The sequence below is a fragment of the Rhinopithecus roxellana genome, chromosome 12 (assembly GCF_007565055.1).
Source record: "Rhinopithecus roxellana isolate Shanxi Qingling chromosome 12, ASM756505v1, whole genome shotgun sequence".
In the NCBI taxonomy this organism is placed as follows: domain Eukaryota; kingdom Metazoa; phylum Chordata; class Mammalia; order Primates; family Cercopithecidae; genus Rhinopithecus; species Rhinopithecus roxellana.
Window position 1 is genome coordinate 91,484,245 of NC_044560.1, and position 23,327 is coordinate 91,507,571.

A 23,327-nucleotide genomic window follows, 5' to 3' on the forward strand; every position below is an offset into this window, starting at 1 on the left:
ATCTGCTTACCATCTTCCCCGATTAATTATTTCCATGGCAGCCAGAGTGACCTTTTAAAACCACAAATCGGATCATGGTGTTTCCTTCTCCCCTAGTACAGTGCCTGATACTTAGAAATTTCTCATTAACATTGTGCTCAGTGAATGAATGAATAAGTGAATGAAAACACAAGCCAGATGGCAGGTGGATCCCTAAGGAAAAGGACAGACAATGAGAAATTATCTGTAGCAAGGGTGGCTTTGTACAACGATGTTTAATAATCATTTTTAAGGAGTTGCCTGTTCTGTGCTATGCTTTAATCGCTGTCCTCCATCCTTCCCAAATAACATTCAGTAAAAGTCTGCCACACAAAGCTCGCTGTTTTGTGAGAGTTTAAGAAATGGAAGAAGACAGCAATGTCTGGGCACCAGGCCAAACAATATCCAAAAAGGCAGGAGTCACAGAGGAGAGCTAATGAGTATTAGTGAGAGCATGTATTCCAAGTGAGAGGTGACCAGAGTCCTCTGAAAATTTGGGGAGGGGGTGACGTTCTTATATTCTGGGTTAGGGGCTTGGACTCTTTTATTTGGCTGTTGGAAAAAACAAGCTGGAGGACTTTGGAGTATCCACAACGCTTAGGTTACATAAGGATGATAAGTAATTCATAGGGTTGTTGTGAGGATTATATTGGGATAATTCATGTAAAGTGCTTAACACAGTGCCTAGCGCATAGTAAGAGCTCAGTAAATGTTAGTTGTTGTCTTCCTTCACTTTCTTCCATTCCCTCCACTCCCTTTCTACCAGGCTCCATTCATTCTCTTCCAAGGACACGCAGGAGGCGTGCCCAACCCTTCCCTCCGCCCCCACCAAGCCTCGCCCCCCGCTTCTCCACCGATTGGTTGCCGAGAGGCGGAGCTGAAGGAAGAGCCCAGTGCGGCACGGTGGGGGCGGGGCGCATGCGCGGGCTGGGCAGGGTGGAGGTGGGGAGGAAGAGCTGCCGGAAGTAGGCGGCGGAGGTGGTAGAGGAGCTGACGGCAGCTGCCAGGGAAACCGAGGCGCGGGACGCAAGGCCAGCAGACAGGCCGGCCAGAGGGTCATTTCTGCGTCCGGCACCCAGGAGGCTCGTGGTCTGCCTTTTTCTGGGCTGAGGGTCTCTGGCCCCGCAGCCTCTCCTGGACGCGGGCCTGTCCCTAAGCCCGCCAAGGGGCGCCGCGCCGAGGGGCTGCGGAGTGGGGGACCGACGCCGCCGACCCGGGAAGGGGCGTCCGGCGGGGCCAGAGGAGAGGGCTCTCCCCGCTCAGGATTTGCCCCTGGGCGGGGGACCGGGAGTCCTCACCCCCGGACTGAGGCAGGGGTCTCTGGGGGCGAGGAGGGCGCGTCGCCCTCTGCCCCCGCCGGCACCCTGGCCATGACGGGCAAGTCGGTGAAGGACGTGGATCGGTACCAGGCTGTCCTGGCCAACCTGCTGCTGGAGGAGGATAACAAGTTTTGTGCGGATTGCCAGTCCAAAGGTAGCGCATCCCACCTGGCGGGCCAGGGGTCCAGCCGCGTTGGGGTGGTGGGGGTGGGCTGCGTGAAGAGGAGGTTTCTGGAGCTTAGGCCGCCCAACTCGGCTTGTAAGTGGTAACGCGTGCTGCGCTTGCAATGAGCCTGCTGGGCTTTCTGCTGCTCGGGGATTGGTGTGGGGAGAGCTTGCGAGGGCGACTGTGTGTGTGTCGGGGAGGGTGGAAGTGATGGTGCAGGTGGAAGTTGCCTGGAGTGTTCAGGTGAGAATGTCTGTATTTGAGGGCTCTGAATGAGTTCTGGGCCGGCTGTCAGTCCAGAGCTCCCAGCATGTCACTTGCAAAGCTGGGGATGAACTGCAGTGCATGCGTGTGTGTGTGTGTGTGTATGTGTGTGTGTGTGTGTGTGAGAGAGAGAGAGAGAGAGAGGAGAGAGAATGACGAGGAGGAGGAGGAGGGAAGTGAGATGGCGGAGAGGAAAACTGCTTAAATGATTTTTAAAGGTGGTGATTGTTGCTGCCTGCTCTTTAGTTAGCAACTCCTGTGATTTTGCAGCCTTTCTAAGATCTGACAAGAGTGCTTAGGTGGTTTTATTCCTCCTGGATATGTGCAGTGGGAAACTGCCTTATGCAGTGACACAGTGCGGATTTCTAGACAGCCTAGCCCTGGCTTGTAGAGTGCTTTGGAGGCCTATGTGTGAGTGGTGGCAGAAACTAGCCGATTATGCCTGTAGTGCAGGATCCGTTTAATCAGTGGAGACAGAAAGATGAATTCGATGAATTCGTTGCTTCTATGGTGATTACACTTCTAAAGGTGAAATATGATCATTGTAAATTGGCAGAACCATTTAGTCTTTGTTTTCTGTGCCCTAGAAGATTCATGATTTGATACAATTAAAAGTCTGTACAATAGGAAATCTTGGTTATTAGTGAAATGTTGGCACTTGACACTTATACAAGCTTCTGTGAATCTTTTTTTTCCTGTATTTTCTAATTCTTTTGGCATATAATTGGAGGAGTTGGGAAAATTATTTTCCCTTTGGTTGGGGAGAAATGAATAGTTACAATTTGAGGGCGACTATGCAGTGGATTTGCCAGGGTTGTTTGCCGTATAGCGTAGTGGGCATATACTATAAAACAAAGATTCAGTTATATTTGTATTTATCTGTTTTGAGAAAGGAAGGAAATACTTAATTGATGCTTTCACATAATTACCTTTTATTTTTGAAGAATAAGGTTATAAAAGGAGAACAGGGGAATGATACAATGTGACACCTAGTAATGTGTTTTAGTGACCTCTACCAATATATAGATGGAAGTGCCATTAGGAAAACAAATTCCTAGACTTATTTCCTGACTTTTTGCATTAGCAATAATTCATTTTAAAAAGTATTTTAGAATCAATTTATGTTGAGTAGGTTAGTGTCTTATAGGTTGATTACTGTTAGATCTTCTGTTAAATCTATTGGAAGAGTCTGTTGATTTTAGGAGCGTATCTTGGCTTTATTCAAATTCCCTTATGTCCTCATTTGACAGATCTTGAGTCACAGTGAAGCACCCACTGGAATGAGCATTGCTGCATTTGGAGAGTCAGATGCCATTTTGGTGACTAGAACCCCCCCCCCCATTTCTCATATTACCCTTGTACTTACTCATATTCCAATAAAATACAGCATATAGAAGAGAGAAGCTGATTCACTACTTCTTCCTCCACATTTCCATTGCTTTTTATTTATTTTATTTTTTATTTTTATGTTTTTGAGACAGATTTTCACTCTTGTCGCCCAGGGTGGAGTGCAATGGCGCAATCTCGACTCACTGCAACCTCCGCCTCACGGGTTCAAGGGATTCTCCTGCCTGAGCCTCCCGAGTACCTGGGATTACAGATGCCCACCACCATGCCCAGCTGATTTTTGTATTTTTAGTAGAGACAGGGTTTCACCATGTTGGTCAGGCTGGTCTCAAACTCCTGACCTCAGGTGATCTACCTGTCTTGGCCTCCCAAAGTGTTGGGATTACAGGCGTGAGTCACCACACCCAGCCCCAAATTTCCATTGCTTTTTATTAATAAGCTTACTGGGGATCAGGTTATGAAGTATCAGTTAATTCTTAATGAGAACTAGTAACTGCTGGCTTGTAAACTTTATTAACTACTGTTGATGGTAGACTCCTGGATCCTCAAACAATTTCTTTTCAAAAGTTCGTTTTACATTTTACCAGGTGGCTTCAGTGACTTGGTCATTGTATTGAGATGACAATGGGTCAGTCATCTTTCGATTATGACAGGCATTTGTTGAGGCCTCTGTTTATCCAGTTTATGAATTATCTATCCCATTCCACCCCTCAAAGCCCTCTCACTCTTTTTCCCCTACTATTTTCTAATTTTGGTTGTCATAATGATCATTTGGACAACTATCAGATTGTTGAAGGAAAAGATGTTTGGATCAATAAATTGTTACCTGTTAGTGCTGATAAAAAAACACATTTCATTGGAGGAGGAATTTAAAAAGTGTTGGCTAAAATGAGAATTGGGTTTCAGTTTATTTACCTGTATTCCTGGGTCCTTTCCTAAAAAATTGGAAGTTAACTGTATAGGATATGGTGAGTGATTGCTCATCTATTAATATACAGTTAGACGATGTGGCGTAGACTGTAGACCTATAAGCAGGTATTTTTGCAGTGTTCCAAAATATAACTCTTTGGCAATAACTTTTATTTTTAAATTCTTATACTTATTTAGAAACATTTATTAGTTGACTTTTAAGGTATGTGATTTAAACTTCAGAATAGAGGCTGGGTGTGGTGGCTCAAACCTGTAATCCCAGCACTTTGAGAGGCCGAGGAAGGAGGATCAGTTGAATCCAGGAGTTCAAGACCAGTCTGGGCAACACAGTGTGACCTTGTGGCTACAAATAATTTAGAAATTAGTTGGGTATGGTGGTGCGCATCTGTGGTCCCGGCTACTCAGGAGGCTGAGGCAGGAGGATCACCTGGGCACCTGAGCCCAGGAGGTCGAAGCTGCAGTGAGTCATGATCGAGTGCCACTGTGCTCCAGCCTGGGAAAGAGCAAGACCCCGTCTCAAAAATAAAACAAAACAAATAAACATCAGAATAGAGAATAAGCATGTGTTCTTTTTACTTTGTACAAGTTTTGTTGATCCTGGGGTTTTTAACTCGCTTGGGCACGAGTCTCACCAGTTTCTGGGGCCACGAAACCATTCCAGTAATTTCAGTGTGGGAAAGGAAACTTCTTTGGTGCTGCCTTTTTAAGAAATGGTATGATTTGTTCTAGGCTCAAGATGTGATTTCTTCATTACCCAAAGCCCTGGGGTTAATGTGACTTTTAGGGTGAACTTTTGGATTGACTTAGGTAGTGATAGAACAGAGGACAAAACTACTGAAAATTCCAGCTATGTGAATGGTAACTCTGGCTGATTTATTGAGTCTGGCTTCCATTTTTGGATATGGGTCATATTTCCTTCGTACTTAGGGTCATACTGGTCCAAGATTTAACTTCTAGCTCTGCAGTTCCAGATTTTATCCGTGTGTCAGGAATAACTGCTAAGCCACCCCTTCAGAGACTATGTTTTAAACTGGACACTATCTTATTTACTATGAAAGGATCTACAGTTGTCCTTTGGTATCCATGGGGGATTGGTTCCAGGAACCTTCTGGGGTACTAAAATCCACAGATGCTCGAGTCCCTGATACAAATGGCGTAGTGCTTGCATATAACTTTTATACATCCTCCATTATACTTTAAATCATCTCTAGATTACTTATAATACCTAATACAATGTTAATGCTATGCCAGTAGTTGTTACTCTGTATCATTTAGGGAATAATGACAAGGAAAAAAGTCTGCACATGTTCTGTACAGATGCAACCATCCATTTTTTACTGAATATTTTCTTTTTTTTTTTTTTTTGAGACAGGGTCTTGCTCTGCCGCCCAGGCTGGAGTGCAGTGGTGCAATTATAGCTCACTGTAGCCTCAGACTCAATCTGTCCTCCCGCTTAGCCTTCCAGAGTGCTGGGACTACAGGCATGTGCCACAGGACCCAGTCATGTTTTGGAATATTTTCAATCTGCAGTTGGTTGAATCCACAGATGCAGAATCCATTTCTAACAGAGGGCTGACTATACCTTTCTGATGACCTAAATATTTGTGTCCACTATTGGGACACTCCTTTCTTAGTGTCAAGGTTTGTGAGAAATTAAGAGGTGTTTGATGGGCAAAGATGTATTTATTCATTTACTGGATTATCTACAATTGAGACAGGGTCTCACTATGTTTCTCAGGCTGGTTCTAACTCCTGGGCTCAAGGAGTCTTCCCGTCTCAGCCTCCCAAAGTGTTGGGATTACAGGTGTGACACATCATACCCGGCAGAGCAAAGAGTTAAAAGTACAAGACATTTGATCATCTTGAGGAATATTTACCTCAGACTGAAACACCATATGAAATTCTAGAGTCTGACAGAAAGTGTAATAATTTTTTGCTTTTCCCTTCTTCTGCTACATCCCATCTCTGAAATGTTTCACCCCAGCCAACACTGCCTGCGTTCCAACTCCTATTGTATATTTTTAAATTTACATTTAAATTTACTTTTTAAAAAAGGTAGCACTTTCATGTAGTTCAAAATTCAGAAGGTCCAAAGGGGAATATATACAGTATAAAATCATTCTCCTGTCCCTCATCTCTGAGCCACCATTTTCCCTCCCTGAAAGTAACCATTGTTGGCAATTTCTTTTCTTTTTTTTTTTTTCTTTTTTTTTTTTTTTTGTGAGACAGAGTTTTGCTTTTGTCGCCCAGGCTGGAGTGCAATGGCGAGATCTTGGCTCCCTGTAACCTCTCCCTCCCGGGTTCAGGTGATTCTCCTGCCTCAGCCTCCCAAGTAGCTGGGCACCCTCTATTTTTAGTAGAGATGGGGTTTCACCATGTTGGTCAGGCTGGCCTCGAACTCCTGACCTTGGGTGATCGACTCGCCTCGGCCTCCCAAAGTGCTGGGATTACAGGTGTGAACCACCATACCTAGCCCATTGTTGGCAATTTCTTACGTGACTTTTAAGAGATAATATATGCGTAGACAAACAACAACATTTAAATATATTCCTTTGCAGTGCTTTGATGCAAACGGTAGCATATTGCCCACAGCTCTTGACATCTGCATTTTTCAATCAACAGAACATGGAGAGCACTCACTTTCCATGCACATTGAGGAGTGCTTTGTTCTTTGAGGGTGTTTTCTAAGGCTGTGACCAAGTTATCTTGATTAAGTTGAAAGATATTCTTAAATGATTTGGAAGACACTGCTCTTTCTCTCTCTTTTTTTTTGAGACGGAGTCTTGCTAAGTGCAATGGCGCTATCTTGGCTCACTGCAAACTCCACCTCCTGGGGTCAAGTTCTCCTGCCTCAGCCTCCTGAGTAGTGGGGATTACAGGCACCTGACTAACTTTTATATTTTTAGCAGAGACAAGGTTTGACCATGTTGTCAAGGCTGGTCTTGAACTCCTGAGCTCAAGTTATCTGCCCACCTTGGCCTCCCAAAATGTTGGGATTACAGGCACAAGCCACCACGCCCAGTGGACTCTGCTCTCTTTGAAGGCATCTTAGAAAGTGTCCTAGGTCCATAGACACATATAAGCCTACCGTTAAGATGGCAGAGAGGCAGAATAATGGAAGAGTCTGTAGACTTGGTGTTGGAACAGCTAGTTAAACTCCTTTACTTTGCTTATTGCAGCTTGGTGACCTGATTCCACATACACCTAACTTTCTCAGTTTAATTTTCCTAGTTTGAAAAACGAAAGTGCTTTGTAAGCTAATGTGTTACACAAATGTCTGCATTATTTATTTTCACCATTGCTGATAATAAATTTTTTTATCTTGATTTTATTAGTTTTACTTTTGACTTTATTCCCTTAAGATAGTCTGGTTACTGGAAGCCACAGTTAGAATGACTCACCCAGTAATTCCCTAGTCTTTAAGCCAAAACCATTTTCTATATATGGAGTTCTGGCATTTTTGCAAATGTGCTTTATGGTACCCTTGAGGATGGTCTCTGGATGTTTCCTGATTTCAAACTCGTATGAAAAATTAGACCAGGGAATTTCTTTGTGTAGAAATTTTCTCATAGTTGTCTTAAATTTCAACTCATGTACATTAATCTTTAGCTTTGCTTTACATTTGTTTTCTGTTGATAGCCAAGTCATTGCTTGTTAAATATTCCTTAGAAATGAACTTTCCTATCAATTTTAAATTATTTTAGCTGTATCTGTGGCACTTTTTTTTTCTTTTGAGATGGAGTCTCGCTCTGTTGCCAGACTGGAGTTCAGTGGCGCAGTCTTGGCTCACTGCAGCCTCTGCTTTCCGGGTTCAAGGGATTCTCCTGCCTCAGCCTCCCGAGTAGCTGGGATTACAGGCTCCTTCCACCACACTCAGCTAATATTTTGTATTTTTAGTAGAGACAGAGTTTCATCATATTGGCCAGACTGGTCTTGAACCCCTGACCTCAGGTGATCCGCCCACCTTAGCCTCTCAAAGTGCTGGGATTACAGGTGTGAGCCACCACGTCGTCTGTGGCACCTTTTAAAAAGTAAAAATTCCAATGGAGCTAAACAACAGAAGGAGTTCTGCTTCCATTTCTAGTTGTTAAATGCCTTTCTCTAGCCAAGATCACATACATTTCTGGGTTTTTACAGCTAGTGCACTGTCATGGGTAGATTGATATAGTTTTACTGAAAGTGATTTATCAAAATCCCCATTAGATTGTCTTTTAATGTCAACATATTAAACCTGTTCCCTGAGAGATACTTTCCTATTTGTTCTCCTTGCCCTTTAAATATCATTTGGTGCCAGTGAGATGAAGAATAGAAAATGTAATATCTTTTAGGGGAACTTTGCAAGCCTGAGATCCCCTACTACATATAGTCATTCAGAAAATGTTTCTTAAGCACTTACTACCTACTTTTTCTCAGACATTGTACCAGGATATATAGATTAAAAGAAAGGGTTTTTGGTCTCAAGGATTTTACGGTCTAATGGGGAAGCAGATGTGTACAAATATAAATGATGCAATATAGAAATTATTGTGGCATGGTATACAGGGAGAAATGAAAGCACTGAAGAAGGCAAAGAAGTCTTCCTCAGGAAGTCATGGCTTCAAAGAGAAAAGTAGGCTGTGTCTTAAAGGATAAGCATGATTTGCCAAGTGAATTTAGGGAACTTTGCATTCTAGGAAGAGGGAACAGAATGTGCAAAGCCTCCGAGGTGCACTGTTTTGTGTGTGTGTGTTGGGCGGGGGGGGGGGGGGATTCTTTAGTATATTTTGACTGCATTTTGAGGAGTGATGAGGAGTAGAGTTTGATAGATAGTTAGGATCCTGTAAGGTTAAAACCTGAGCTCTGTGGTTGACTTGCTCCGTGACACTGAGATTTTGAATATGAACTATGCTTTAGACTTCCTGTTGTGTAAGAAGCCCATAGTATTGTAGGTCTACCTGCTATTCACATGGGGTTATAAATATTGCAGGCATGAAACACTGCCTAATCGCTGAATAGTAAGAAAGGTCTGAGCACGGTGACCATAAATTCTCCATTGAAATGTACCTTTGTGGGTACATTAAATTATTTTAGCATAAGTCTAGTGAAGTGCCAGAAGTAGATATTATGTTATTTCTGGAGCTCATGATGTTGATTTTTGAGGCTGAACATGCTCTTAGGCTCAAGCAGGTCACATTTGGAATACCTGATGTGTGCTTCTGGTTGCTCAGTGCTTAGGATGCATAAACAGGTAGCAGCAGTCTCATCTCTCAGTATATATACTTTTCAGCAAATCTTTTTTTTTCTAGATAAATTAGAAAACTACCTTCTTTCTGCATTTTTCATCTGATGTCATTATGGTATGTAGGTGGCAGCTTTCTTGGGCACAGTTGTCTATATAACTGTTCACCACATGAGTCATTGTCTGTTTCTGTTCTTCTGCCTGAAAATTCCATCTTGGAAATTGTGTCATGCAATCAGTGACTGCAACATTCTACTTGTTATGTACATTGCCACTGGCTTTATATGTTGATGGACTCTACCTGCGCTACAGAGAAGGGATATTGCCACTGGCTTTATATATTATGTTGATGGACTCTACCTGCGCTACAGAGAAGGGATAAAGTGACTTATTAAATTGAGTCAGACTCAGTTCCTCCAAATGGTATTTCCTGTAAAAATGATGCCAAGCAAGAATCTGCATAAAACATACATATGCTTTACACTGTACGCACACAGTGCCTATCTTTTGTTATTGTGTCTGTTTAAATCCTTATCACAGTTGCACTCCTGTTTGATCAAGTGGCCAGTTTAACTAGATACTAGCTTTGAAGAAGTTCTGTATTGGCCCCTGGAATGTGACAGTTCCTACCACATTGAAAAGGTAAGAACCAAGTCTTTGTAGAGTAGAACACCTTAAAGTTAATCCACTTTTATCAAATTCCTCTATTGTTAAAGCAACAGTCCTGTATTGGCTAATTTTAAAAATCGTAATGTGCCACACTTTACCCGTCCCTAGAATGTAAGCTAGGGGACAGGGGTCTATGCCTGGTTTGTTCACTGTAGTATTCCCAGCACCTAGAACAGTGCTTGGCACAGATCAAGCTCTCAGTAAATATTTGTTTGAATGCATGAATTGATTTTGTCATCTGTAAATGTTTTGTTTCATATTAGAAGATACCTTTTCTAGGTTATCTGAATAATTGTTTTAATTCTTAGGAAAGCTATTAATTTTCTGAAAAATAAGTTTTAAAATATGTTTGGAAGGTCCTATGTCAGTCAAGGACCAGTCGGGAACAGAAGCCACTGTTGGTCTTATAAGCAGAGGGAATTTAAAATAGGGAATAGGTTACACAGCTGCTAGAAAAGCCAAGGAGCTAAACAGGCTGGTGAGGCACCCCATCGATTAGCAATGCCTGGGAACTACTGTGCCCACAAGGGAAATAGATGGCACACTGGTGTCACCAAGGGCTGGAAGCCCCTGTGGTCTGGTGTGAGCTGAAGCATGGAAAGAGGAGCTGTCTGGTGACAGCTGGAACTCGGCCGAGTGAGAGAGTGTGTTACCCTGGCTGCTCCCTGCTCCTGCCTCTTATCCTCGTCAGTGCCTCCCATTGATGGAACTTATCCCGAAATCATTTGGCAAAGGGAGCCTGGGAGATGTAGTTCCCTGTGATCCCAGCGCAAACAGGCAAAGACACAAAGGCACTGAATTCTCCAAGATGTAATTTCTTTCCCTTTATAGTATTTGAATTATTTTGGACAAGAGAACAGAAGGTTTTCCGGCAGATACAACGTTGAGTGCTTCTAAAGGATCTTGACTGTTGGTGAAACAATTATTAGTCCCAGGAAGTAATGTAACAACTCATAGTTTATATACTTAGGGGGTATGACTAGGCAAATTGGCTCCTATATTGAAATGTATTTGACTGTTGGCTGCTGCCAGGAGCAACTTAGGTTACTCAGAAAATAAGTTCCCACCCTGTCAATTCTGAGAAGTCTTAGGTATGGTGTATCCACATTGAGTACATCTACAACTGGACAGCTTGAATTAATAACACAGAAGCCATACACAGAGAATGTTGAGGATTGCAGCCTTAAAACATGGTACAGCTCACTCTTTTTTTTTCTTTTTTCTTTTTTTCTTTCGTTTTTTGGAGACAGAGTCTTGCTCTGTTGCCCAGGCTGGAGTGCTTTGATGCCGTCTCAGCTCACTGCCATCTCTGACTCCCGGGTTCAAGTGATTCTCATGCCTCAGCCTTCCAAGTAGCTGGGATTATAGGTGTGTGCCTCCATGCTCAGCTAATTATTTGTATTTTTGGAGTAGAGACAGGGTCTCACCACATTGGCCCGGCTGGTCTCAAACTCCTGGCCTCAAGTGATCCACCCTCCTTGGCCTCCCAAAGTGCTGGGATTGCAGACATGAGCCACCAAGCCCGGGCCTCAGCTCAGTCTTTTCTTTATAGTTAAGGTGACTGCAGTGTGGCTGTTTTATCTTGTGCTGCATGTCAGTTTGACTAGTCTTACTGATTTGTTTGTTTTACCCCACAACTTCAGATAAGTTTGCACTGGGTGAGGCAGGCAAGATCGCTGGGTCTGTTTTCTTCTACCCTGACCTGAAAAAATATTTTGTCTTGTAAGGAATGTTGCTGCTGCTCCATTTAAGGGCAGAGCTTTCCAAGTTGTGGCTACTTGTTTTCTTCTTGATTATAAAAGTGTCTAATGAGTTATATGAGACAAGTTCAGCCCTTTCTAGAAGTGCTTTTTTTGTCAATCAGGTCACCTGCATTTGGGCCTTTGCTGTATTAATGGAATTGGTGGAACTAGGCCAGCAGAGTTTTCAGTGCAGTGTGAGTATGTTTGCTTTTAGGCTGTTACTTCCCACAGTGGCCACAGATAAAGGACTCTCATTGTTTGAGTGAAGTTACCAACTGTAACAATTGTATAGATTTCCTTGTTTCTTTCTTTTCTCCAAAAAACTCATTTCCTCTTGGCAGGCGGTTACTATAATTCACAGGTGTAATGAAAATGTAATTTGGGATTTGAAAAAGCGTATCAGACTGCTTTCCAGAGTACCGGTTCTTTTCAACTGGTCCATTTCAACTTAAGAGATCCATCTGGCTCAAGCCTGTAATCCCAGCACTTTGGGAGGCCGAGACGGGTGGATCACAAGGTCAGGAGATCGAGACCATCCTGGCTAACACGGTGAAACCCCATCTCTATTAAAAAAAAAAAATACAAAAAAACTAGCCGGGCGAGGTGGTGGGCGCCTGTAGTCCCAGCTACTCGGGAGGCTGAGGCAGGAAAATGGCGTAAACCCGGGAGGCGGAGCTTGCAGTGAGCTGAGATCCGGCCACTGCACTCCAGCCTGGGCGACAGAGCGAGACTCTGTCTCCAAAAAAAAAAAAAGATCCATCTATGCATTTTTGAAGCTTCATATTTAATAAATATAATATTTCACTGCTGTGTTTGACTATTCCGTTTCCTACACTTTCTCCTTCCCTACCCTATTCTTCTGGATCCTGTGTTTCCCCACAGGCTTTGTGAATGCCGGTCCACTGATGGCTGAACTGCAGGTCTCTCCCCAGTGGACAGCCCCAGAGATGAGCCAGATCTGCCTCAGCTGTGGCCATCCGTCAGCGTAAGGTTGCTCTGGTGGTCGTCTTCAGTTTGTCCAGCTCTTCCCCTTATCTCCCATCCTCCCTCATGTGTGGCTGAAGCTTGCCCTGGAATCCCTCCTTTGTAGCATGTCACTGGGTAGTAGTAGAATTTTATTATTGTTGCTTCTTTTCATTTTCAATTAATGTTAAGTGATTCTCTGACAAATTTTGTTGACCATAGCCCTCTTTTCCCCTCAGTTTACAGATTTTCTGTAGGAATTCTGGTTTGCTTTTAAATACATATAGAATACAGTTTATTTAAGTTCTGGATTTCATAAACTCACTTGGAAACTACTTCTTTTAAAAAAAATTTCAGGTCAAAGCTTCCAAGAAGAAATTTCTTAATCTGAAACAATGAGAACTGGGTTCCTCAGGCCTCATGTCATTTCCCTTCACCCACAAACCAAATGTGTAATGCTCTCATTTTATGATGAGTTGAAACAGTGAAGCAAATGCGAGAGGGGGAGAGACCTACTCTCAGCTGTAGCTGATAAGCGTGTCCTAGCATGGTGATTTGAGCAAATAGAGCACCTTTTCTTTTCCTTTTCTTCAAATAGCCATGCTGTCTTTTGCAGCAGTTGCTGGTGATGGAAGACCATAAATCCCCAGGCTCTGTCTACCACAGAGCTTACATCTTTAGATGTGGGTTTACATGTTAATCCTGCAGTGTTACTTCACCTCATTGGTCCAAAGTGTACACACAGTATATTTTGTCGTTTAACTTCCTCTTTTCTTGTCTAACTGGAAGTCCCCAAATGTGTGGATTTAGAAAATGGTTCTATAGCGTTTCTAGTTTTGAGTTAAGGAAATTTTGTCTGAATATTATTTAGGTGGTGGTTTTTGTTCTATGCCTTCAAAAATAATTTCATACAGGATTTTCTGTGTGAACTGGTGGCGTCATATGCTGTAGTGTAAAGCTTGTAGAGAAGGGGCATTGGTGTATTTTTGTTGTTGTTGACACTTTATCACTCCTTGTAACTGACACAAACCCTGAGAAGAGAAACAGGAAGGAAACTCCCTGTTCTTACCATGATGCTTTTGTTCAAAATAGCTGAAAACAGCAGAGCTGACGGAAACCAATTTGAGTGTGACAGCTGATTTGAGAAGGAATGAATTAAGAGATGCAGGCTCTTCTGCTATGTTGAAATCGTTTTTACTGAAAGATTAGCTGTTTGGAACAGGGATTGACTTTGTCTCTCTGAAAGTAGGCATGAAGAGTTCGGTTAGAGGAACTGTTACAGATGGAGGAGAAACTTGAGGAAAGGTCTTTCCTGTAGTGTGACTACAGTATTAACATTCCCAGATTATATGAAAGAGAAAGGAAGCTTCATTAAATGCAACATTGGAATCAGGAAGACTCCAGCTTGGCTCCTCTGAGCATTCTAACTTGTTCTGAGTCTCGTCTCGACAGAAGTAGCCTGACACAAGTGGCTCAGATCAAGGGTCCATATTATGGGCAGAGTAAAAATAGGTCCCAGTTTCATTAGACTTCTCATACATTTAAGGAAAGAAAGATTTGTTGCCATAGTTGTTTTCTGTCTTACGGGATTTTAGGAGCTGGGGAGATGGGAGGATCCCTGCACTTATAATCAGTAAATGCTGTTTGTTTTTTTTAAACAACAACAACTTTATCTTTTATGATTATGAAACCTATCCCCCATGATAAAAATCATTGGAAAGTATGAAAAATATAATGATGCTGAAGATATTTTTCATAATTCTTTTTTTTTTTTTTTTTTTTGAGACAAGGTCTCTCGCTCCGTCACCCAAGCTGGAGTACAGTGGCACAATCTCAGCTCACTGCAACCTCTGTCTACCAGGCTCAAGCAGTTCTTCTGTCTAAGCCTTCCGAGTAGCTGGGACTACAGGTGCACACCACCACGCCCAGCTAACTTTTGTATTTTTAGTACAGACAGGGTTTTGCCATGTTGCCCAGGCTAGTCTCGAACTCCTGAGCTCACATCGTCTGCCTGCCTTGGCCTGCCAGAGTGCCGGGATTACAGGCATCAACCATCACACCCAGCCTTATTTTTCATAATTTTTATCACCCATTTACTTGAGCTTATACCATAATGATTTTATATCATTCGTTTTTGCTTAACATTTATTATAAGCTTATTTCATGACGTTAAAAACATTTTTTGTATCCCATCATTAGAATATGTCATTATTATCTCTTGCCCAATTGTTAATATTTGAGTTTTCAACTTTTCAACAATACAAATAAGGAAGTATAAATTTTTGTGTTGTTGTTAGAGTGATGGGTTATTTATGTGTTCAGATTTGAGTAGTCAAGTGGGCCCTCTAATTGAAAAAGTTACCAGGGGGATTCTCTGGGTTGAGCCCATGTAGAGACGGCTTTGCTCTGGGCATTATTCTGAACTGCTTCGTTGCAGTAGATGTCTGCTAAGGCAAGGAATGGGGACTTGGGAGAACCCTGGTTTCTCCATAGGGACATAAGGAACATAAGGGACATAAGGAACATAAAGAACAGCTTTATGGGTCATATCACAGCAAGATGGGCCGGCACTTTCACCTTGTATACCTGATGTGCGGAAATACCCTTGTGCCAATGACTAGCATCTTAGGTTGTTCATATAGTCCTCATTCACTTAAACTTAGTCCTCTAGGAAGATGGATTAGAGGTCCTACATTAGTAGAAAGGAGGTAACAGCTACTGCATTATTATTTTTTTTGAAGAAGGGCCTTAGACTGGAAATGAGGACAAGGACTGTGTTTTCACATCTATCTGCATACCTCATGCACAGTGTCTGGCACATAGTGTCTGTGTCCCTGTTATGAGCAGCGTTATTCTATTAATATGTGTTCAGGTCATATACTTTTTTTTTGTTTTTTGATAGTCACCCTCATACTATTAGCCCAGATAGCTGAAGATCTGTGACAGTCCAAGAAGCTGAGCAGGTGAATCTCATGGTTGCTTTGTGGTAATTGCTTCTTTGTGCCATTTCATTTCTGTGCTTCTGCCACCTGTGCTGCTTTGAAAGCTGGAGCTAGACATGAAGCGAATCCTCTGCCCTCTCAGTAGGAGGTTTTGGTGTGACACATTGTCTTGGGAAAAATGTAGCATGAAGTGTGAAACAGGAGGCTGAAATAGCAGCCCTTTAGCCCTTTCGTGGGATGGGAGTAAATATTTAGACATTGTTCTCAGGTGCTGTAGAATTTAATAGCCTTGCAGCAGTTTTAGAAACTCTCCTTGTGCCCAATGGAACAGGTTTGCTTAATTTAAAGAATCTTACTTGGGCTTTTTTGAAATTGTGATACCTCTCCCCCCGCCTTTCCCCTGCCCTGCCCCGCCAGACCTTCCCTGGGTTCATCTGCCTAATGTTCCCTTTGCAGGATCTTTCTATTCACATGGCTGGTATCTTTGCCCCACCCCCTTGTGCCATATCTTTGACCTCTACCTCGTTGTATTCTATTCTGAAACACCTAGGTTTTGAAACGTCGTGGTGAATGTTTTCCTTTTCAAAGGGCAAATCTCCATCTTTGGCTCTCCTCCCTTAAGCCAGGGCTGTTTTGATGACTGATATTCAGCACCCGCTGGACTAACCAACCATCTGTACTTTGATCCCAGAATTCATTTTGATTCTGCTGTTTGTTTAGAACTGAAAGCTCTCTAGGTTGTTTGGATGTGGTTGTGATTCAGGGAAACTGGCACTGATTTTCCATCTGTTTGCCGTTGGTTGGGACTTCCCCAGTGTGTTAGGAAAGCTGCTGTGCTGAGTTGTGAAGAGAAATTCGCATGTCCATGGTCTTGCACAAGGGCTCATTTGCTCACTTAGAAGGTTTTGTGTAGAGCCTCTGCCTGGGTGAAAGACGTGAGCTTCCCTGGAAACAATTGAAAAACATTTTCTGCCTGGCCACGCTGTCTTGAGCTCTAGTACGTTACACTATTTTTCCCTTCTGGGCTTTTTTTTGAGGAAGGGGAGTGTGGATGGGAAGAACTTCGTCTTCACAAACAGTCTCAGGTTCCCAGGAGCAGAGAGTGAATTGTATGTTGTAACTTAAAAAAAAAAAAAAAAAAGGAACACCTAAAGAACAAGATAATCAATTTAGTGACCATTATTGAGCATCTACTATGTATAACACACATTTGGGTGTGTAAAGGTGATTCTAAGTTCAGTCCAGCGGATCCTTTCTTCTGTGAACTTGGGCAAATGACTTGACCTCTCTAGGCCTTAGCTTCTCCAACTGTGCTTAGACTAGATCATTCCTAAGGTTTGTTACAATTTTAGAATTTTGTACTCTAAATGTGTATCTGTTTGTTACAGAACAAGAGAAGAGGCCTTTCCACAAAACTGACATATTCTTATGTCTCACTTCAAACTAAATGGCTTAAAAATGGTTCCTCTAGAGCACGATTTCTCAACCTCAGACTATTGACATTTTGGGTGATTCCTTGTTGTGGGCACTGTCCAGGGCATTTTAGAATGTTTAGAAGCCAGCATTCCTGTCCTCTGCCCACTAGATGCCAGTAGCACTTCCCCACCCCTCTGCCAGTTGTGACAACCAGAAGTGTCTCTAGACATCAGCATTGCCCCTTGAGGGGAAATTGTTTCTATTGGGAGCCATTGGTCTAGAGGGACAAAGATGAGACTATTTGAATATGGCCTGTTTTTAATATCAGTTTTCATATTGTTCCACTATTGCTTATTCCCTGTTTAATCAGTAAGCATGTATCAAGTGTATACTATACACAGATGAATGCTGACACTTGATTATGAGCGACTTTAATGACCATGTCAAATTTATAAATGTTGAGTCCACCAGGCCAACTTTGAAATGATTGCCCAGCTGTTAGCTCTGCAGTCCCTATATGCCTACACCCCCCAGCCTGCTGTTAGGCTTGGTCAGGGTAATAATTGAAATGTATGAAAGCATTTACTCGCAAAGGCTATCAGGTAGCAACTTAGGAAGGCCCTGGGATTGTGAGTTATGGATTGGGACTGGGTCTTGTGCATCCAGAACCTAGTATTATGATAGTTATCCCTTCAGCTTTCTAGGGGAAAAAATCCCTTGTCAATGTGGTGGTATGGGGAGTCTATCCTAGGGATGGAGGTTGAAGAGCAATCTCACTGGACAATGACCATATCACCCTTTTGAGTAGCTTCTTCTAAACACAGGCCCCTTCCCTCCCGCAGCAGGCAGGCTCACTTTGCAGCTTTAGTTTTTTGTTTTGTTTTTATTTTTAAATAGATGAGTAGATACTGGTTGTTGCAAAGAGGAAGTTAACCTGAAGTAACCTAAAAATGTAAAGAACTAAATGTCCCCAGGAGATGAAGACAGTAACTTGAGAACCAAGTTTGCATATATTACCTGAAGTGAGGTCACTAGGAAATTGGTTTAGTTATAATATCAAGTTTTAAAATATCAGGTCCACCTGGCTGACTTTGAAATGATTTGCCCAGCTGTTAGCTCAGCAGTCCCTCCCTGCACACCAACTCCACCCAGCGTGTTGTTAGCCATTGAAGTGGTGATTGAAATGCATTAGATTTCCCAACAAATCTAATCTTTGGACTTGCTACATTTGCTATAAAATATCAGTTTAGTTTTAATAACTTTGAATTTGCTCCCAGTAACCCCAGTTTTTCTCATCTGTTTTACATTCACATTCTTCACTCGGTTGGGTGCAGAAGGGTGCTTCTCGCTGATTGGGGTGAGCATCTTTGCTGGGATGCTCTGGGATTCCAAAGCCATGATTCAGACACTTAAGCCTGTGTCAGTCCCTATCCTTAGGTCCTGGCAGCCTCCGTGTTCCATTCCAGCTGAGCCTTTGCTGGAGTAATTACCCACATGGAGTCTTCAAGCCAAACAATTGTTTGTACTGAGATAGTCTCACTGTTTGGCTCCTAATGAAGTAATCTCTTTCCTGCCCTCAATGAAAGCAGCTATTTTTTGTGTCCTCCCTCCCCTATTCAGAGAAGCCATGTCTCATCCACCACTCTTCCAGCTTATTCATAAATGCTTTAAGCAGGGTCTTTGTGTAAAGGAAATTGGCTAGAGCTAAAATATCATAGGCTAACCAGGAGACAAGGAGCATTAAGGACACCCTTTCCCTTGACTTTCTATTTAGGGTATTTAAATTACCTTTGTGTGATTTTCTGTAATAAGCGATCTAAAAACTTAAATCCACATAAGCAAAATACTCATACTAGGTTTTTAAAAAGTATACTAAATTAGGCTGGGCACCGTGGTTCACGCCTGTAATCCCAGCACTTGGGGAGGCTGAGGTGAGCGCATCACTAGGTCAGGAGATCAAGACTATCCTGACTAACATGGTGAAACCCCGCCGTCTCTACTAAAAATACAAAAAATTAGCCAGGCGTGGTAGGCATGTGCCTGTAGTCCCAGGTACTGGGGAGGCTGAAGCAGGAGAATGGCGTGAACCCTGGAGGCGGAGGTTGCATTGAGCCAAGATTATGCCACTGCACTCCAACCTGGGCGACAGAGCGTGAATCCGTCTTAAAAAAAAAAAAAAGTATACTAAATTAGTATACTTTTATTTGTTGTTGTTACCTAAAGGAGCTCTCAAAAATAAAAGCTGGCCAGGCATGGTAGCACATGCCTGTAGTCCCAGCTCCTCAAGAAGCTGAGGTGGGAGGATTGCTTGAGTGCAGGAGTTTGAGGCTGCACTGCACTCTAGCTTGGGCAACAAAGCAAAACCCTATCTTAGAAGAACAAACAACCCAACAATAGAACAACCACAAATCATTGAGTGCAGCAGGAGAGGCAGCAGAGTGCTGTGGGAGTTGGAATAGGAAGGAGGAAAAGCTTCATGGGGAAAGTGGGCAGAGCAAGATTTGCACAAAAAGATGTTTTGGAAATAGAGGAAATAGGCCTTGTAAAGCTATTTGTGAGAGATTGTAAGTTGATCAACAAAGTGTAAGTAGTTCTTCTCCCTTTTTTGGAGGGGGGGGGGGACAGAGTCTTGCTCTGTCACCCAAGCTGGAGTGCAGTGGCTCAATCTTAGCTCACTGCAACCTCCACATCCCAGGTTCAAGCAACTCCCCTGCCTCAGCCTCCCAAATAGCTAGAATTACAGGCGTGAGCCACAATGCCTGGCTAATTTTTGTATTTTTAGTAGAGATGGGGTTTTAGCATGTTGGCTAGGCTGGTTTTGAACCCCTGACCTCAGGTGATCCACCAGCCTTAGCATCCCAAAGTGCTGGCATTACAGGCATGATGTACCACGCCTGGCCTCTTCTAACCTTTTTAAGGAGTATTTGCATGAACAGAATCAATGAGTTTCTTCAAGTTGACTTCTGACAATAGTCTAAGTGGTCTCCATTTCTGATTCACCCTTTTTTCCAGTTCCAAATTGCCATTATCCATGTAATTGACTCTAAAGAGAGCAAGCAAATCTATCTTCTCCAGCAGTTTTGGTCATAGATTTTTAGCTGGCTCTCTTTATCATTTGCAACTGAGTTCATTCATATGTTCCAGCAATGATTTTTTCCTTCAGTTCTAGAACTCTTTGCTTCCATCCTGTGCTTTCTTGGGAGCACAGTTCTAAGCTTTCTTAAGATAAGTGTTTCAATCACACCATCTACCATTTCCCTCAGAAGTTGTTCTCTCTTATGGGGTGTGTTTAGGATGTTTGGGGCACGAGTCACTAGGGATTGGAAGGATTTTGATGGATCTTCAAGTGACCGTGTCTTGAAGGTTAGCCATCATCAGTTCACTCCATGAAATGAAAGCTTAAGGGGGTCCACTTTTGCTCTTTTTTGAAAAAGTCAATTGTCCTCAAAGAAAGAGGTGAACCTGATCAGATTTTTAATTTTTGTCTTATTCAGTGTTTGTAGCATCAAGGGACTGGCCTCTAATGGAAGCAACTGGGGGGCCTCATTGGCTTATGTAATCAATCTCATCTCACTGACTTTACAGGGTTCTTCAAAACTGTCAGAAAATCTCTTGGCTAGCTCTTTCTCCCTCCTTAAAATACGTTGGCTCTTTACTATAAAAACAATCATAGCAGCACATACCAGAATCTCCTAGGGAAACCCCCAAAGACTTGGGCCTTGTCTCGGCTCTGAGACATAACTACCAAGATCTCTGCATAGCTTTCCCAGGACCAACTGGAAATAAATTTTTTTCATGACGATATAATTGACAAATGAAAATTATGTATGTTTACAGTATACAATGTGGTGTTTTGACATATGTGTACGTTGATTTTTGTGGCAGTCAGGAGGTCCTCTAGTTGGAACAGGGACTCACCATGTCCAAGAGTCCCTCTGTCTGTATCCCATCCCCAAATCAGAAAAAGGCCTGTGGGTCTCTGTGGGTAGGATTCACTCTCTCAGATTTCTCTGTGAGTCAGGAACATGACCAGTGGCATCTCTACACACAGTTTTAAGAGGAAGTGATGTCATTGTTGGTATACAGAAGTGAGAAGAGGAGTAATGAGAATTAAAGAAAGACCCAGATCACAGGAGAATTTAAGCCATACTTTGAAGTTTGGAGTTCAGTTGATGGTGGGGGGGTCCAGTGACATAGCTTTGAATGAGGTGATGACATTATCAGAACATATGTTGGCAGAATGTCCTTTTCGGAGCCAACAAGGTCCAAACTAGGATCCCATTCTTTCCCTCCTGAAGTCACCTGGGGAATTGAGTTGATAATAATGATACGGGATGACTGATAGTTCTTTATTCCCAGAAACATCACCCAAGTAGAAACTAGTTACCTTCCACTGGTGGGAGAGACAACAAGGAAGAGTGACAGTAAATCCCTACCTGTTAATAATAAACCAATGGCCAGGCCCAGTGGCTCATTGCCTGTAATCCCAGTACTTTGGGAAGCCAAGGTGGGAAGATCACTTGAGTCCAGGAGTTCAAAACATAGCAAGACCTCACCTCTACAAAATAATAATAATAATAATAATAATAATAATAATAATAATAATAATAAACTAAGGCAGTAAGATTATGTGGAGCCAGATTTACTAAAAGTTAATTGCCTTCCCTTCAACCTTTTTGGAGTAGTTTAATGAATTTTTGAGATAAAGTTACTGTTTTTCAGAAGAGGTAGATTTGAGATAATATGGTTAAGGTATATTGACTTGTCAGAGAGGTGTATTGACTTGTCTAAAGTCACACAGGAAATTAGTGCTGTAGTTTAGATAATCCGTATCTTTAGCTCTGTAGATAAGAAGGGCCACTTAAATAATATGAGAAAGATGAAGAATGCCTCCTTCCTTTCTCCTAGTAGACCTCAGTCTGCTTCCCTGTTGATTTCTTTGTGTTACAGGCTTTAATGTTTTTTGAGAAAAGCCATTTTAAGTTAACTACTGAATTAGCTTTAGATATAGATTGACTAATCATTTCATTAGTGAGTACTTAGCAGTGTTCTGCTTCCCTTAACCTCCTTTTTCTGGTTACCTGTTAGGAAGATAATGTGGCTTTGCTTCATCTCCATTGATAATCACAGCAGTCTGTCTAATTGCTACGTCTGTTCTATCATTGAGCTCCTGGATCAAGCTGGTTCAGCGGGCTTGTATTTTGGTTGAGTATATAAGTGGCTGCCTTCTTCCGCCAGAATCTCCAAACCTCCATCTTTATCTTGCATACTTTGATATATAAGTATGGGGGGAGTAAAAAGCAGCACCAGGATATCAAAATGGTAGGAAGACAGATTAATCGGACTCAGTATAAGGAAGGCCTTTCTACTAGTCGATGCTGTCTAATGGACAAACCGACTATCTTTTGAAATGGTACATAACTGACTTAGCGTTGGACAAGCCAGGTGGTCACCCTTAGAAGGAGGGTGCATTCTGGCCGGGCGCGGTGGCTCAAGCCTGTAATCCCAGCACTTTGGGAGGCCGAGACGGGCGGATCACGAGGTCAGGAGATCAAGACCATCCTGGCTAACACGGTGAAACCCCGTCTCTACTAAAAAAAATACAAAAATCTAGCCGGGCGAGGTGGCGGGCGCCTGTAGTCCCAGCTACTCGGGAGGCTGAGGCGGGAGAATGGCGTAAACCCGGGAGGCGGAGCTTGCAGTGAGCTGAGATCCGGCCACTGCACTCCAGCCTGGGCGACAGAGCCAGACTCCGTCTCAAAAAAAAAAAAAAAAAAAAAAAAGAAGGAGGGTGCATTCAGTGGGAGGTTGGACCCAAGAGGACTTCTAAAGTTCTTTCCACCTCTGATGTTCTCATTGTAAATTTCTTGGTGTAGGATTTACCTTTATTCTCTAATCAGTCTCAGACATGTTTTAATTTTGTCTTAGACATTTTTAAGCTTAACTTATGCTCTTTTTTCAACTGTACAAATGTGGACAGTGTTTCTTTTTGACAAACGGAAACAACATTCTTGCAAGATGGCCCAGATGGAAAGGGACTTCTCTTGCAAGTGTTCTGAAAGCAGAGGTTGATTGCATAAGCCTTTATTTTGGTCTCATGGTTCCTTAAAATGTTTGTACTTACAGAAGTTCAAAGTTACTGTTTATTGTTATTTTGGAATAAGGAACTTGATGAACTCTGTTTTGTGTAGATGAAAACATAGAGGTAAACATACCTCTCAGCAGCTCTACATAATTTTTCGAAGATCCCACTGGTGTTTCTGTGTATTCTTCCTTTTCAGTGAATCAGAGAATGGAAGGATATAATGAGTGGAACTGAGGTAACTGGCACTA

The 23,327-nt window shown here is 42.5% G+C and overlaps 1 protein-coding gene across 2 annotated transcripts in view; it reads left to right on the top strand.

Annotated features, from left to right (window-relative positions):
- The first annotated feature begins 942 nt into the window (after positions 1 to 942).
- The window catches only part of SMAP2 (small ArfGAP2), a 51,122-nt gene continuing 28,737 nt past the window's right edge, over positions 943 to 23,327 (top strand). Inside the window, exon 1 of one of the 2 annotated variants that reach the window (XM_010354220.2) lies at positions 943 to 1,491. In XM_010354220.2, coding sequence (XP_010352522.1) covers positions 1,389 to 1,491 — 103 coding nt within the window. In that variant the 5' untranslated portion in view covers positions 943 to 1,388. Of the gene's footprint in view, positions 1,492 to 23,179; positions 23,315 to 23,327 lie in introns of those variants that run through there. The other variant, XM_030942137.1, reaches the window with a different exon arrangement.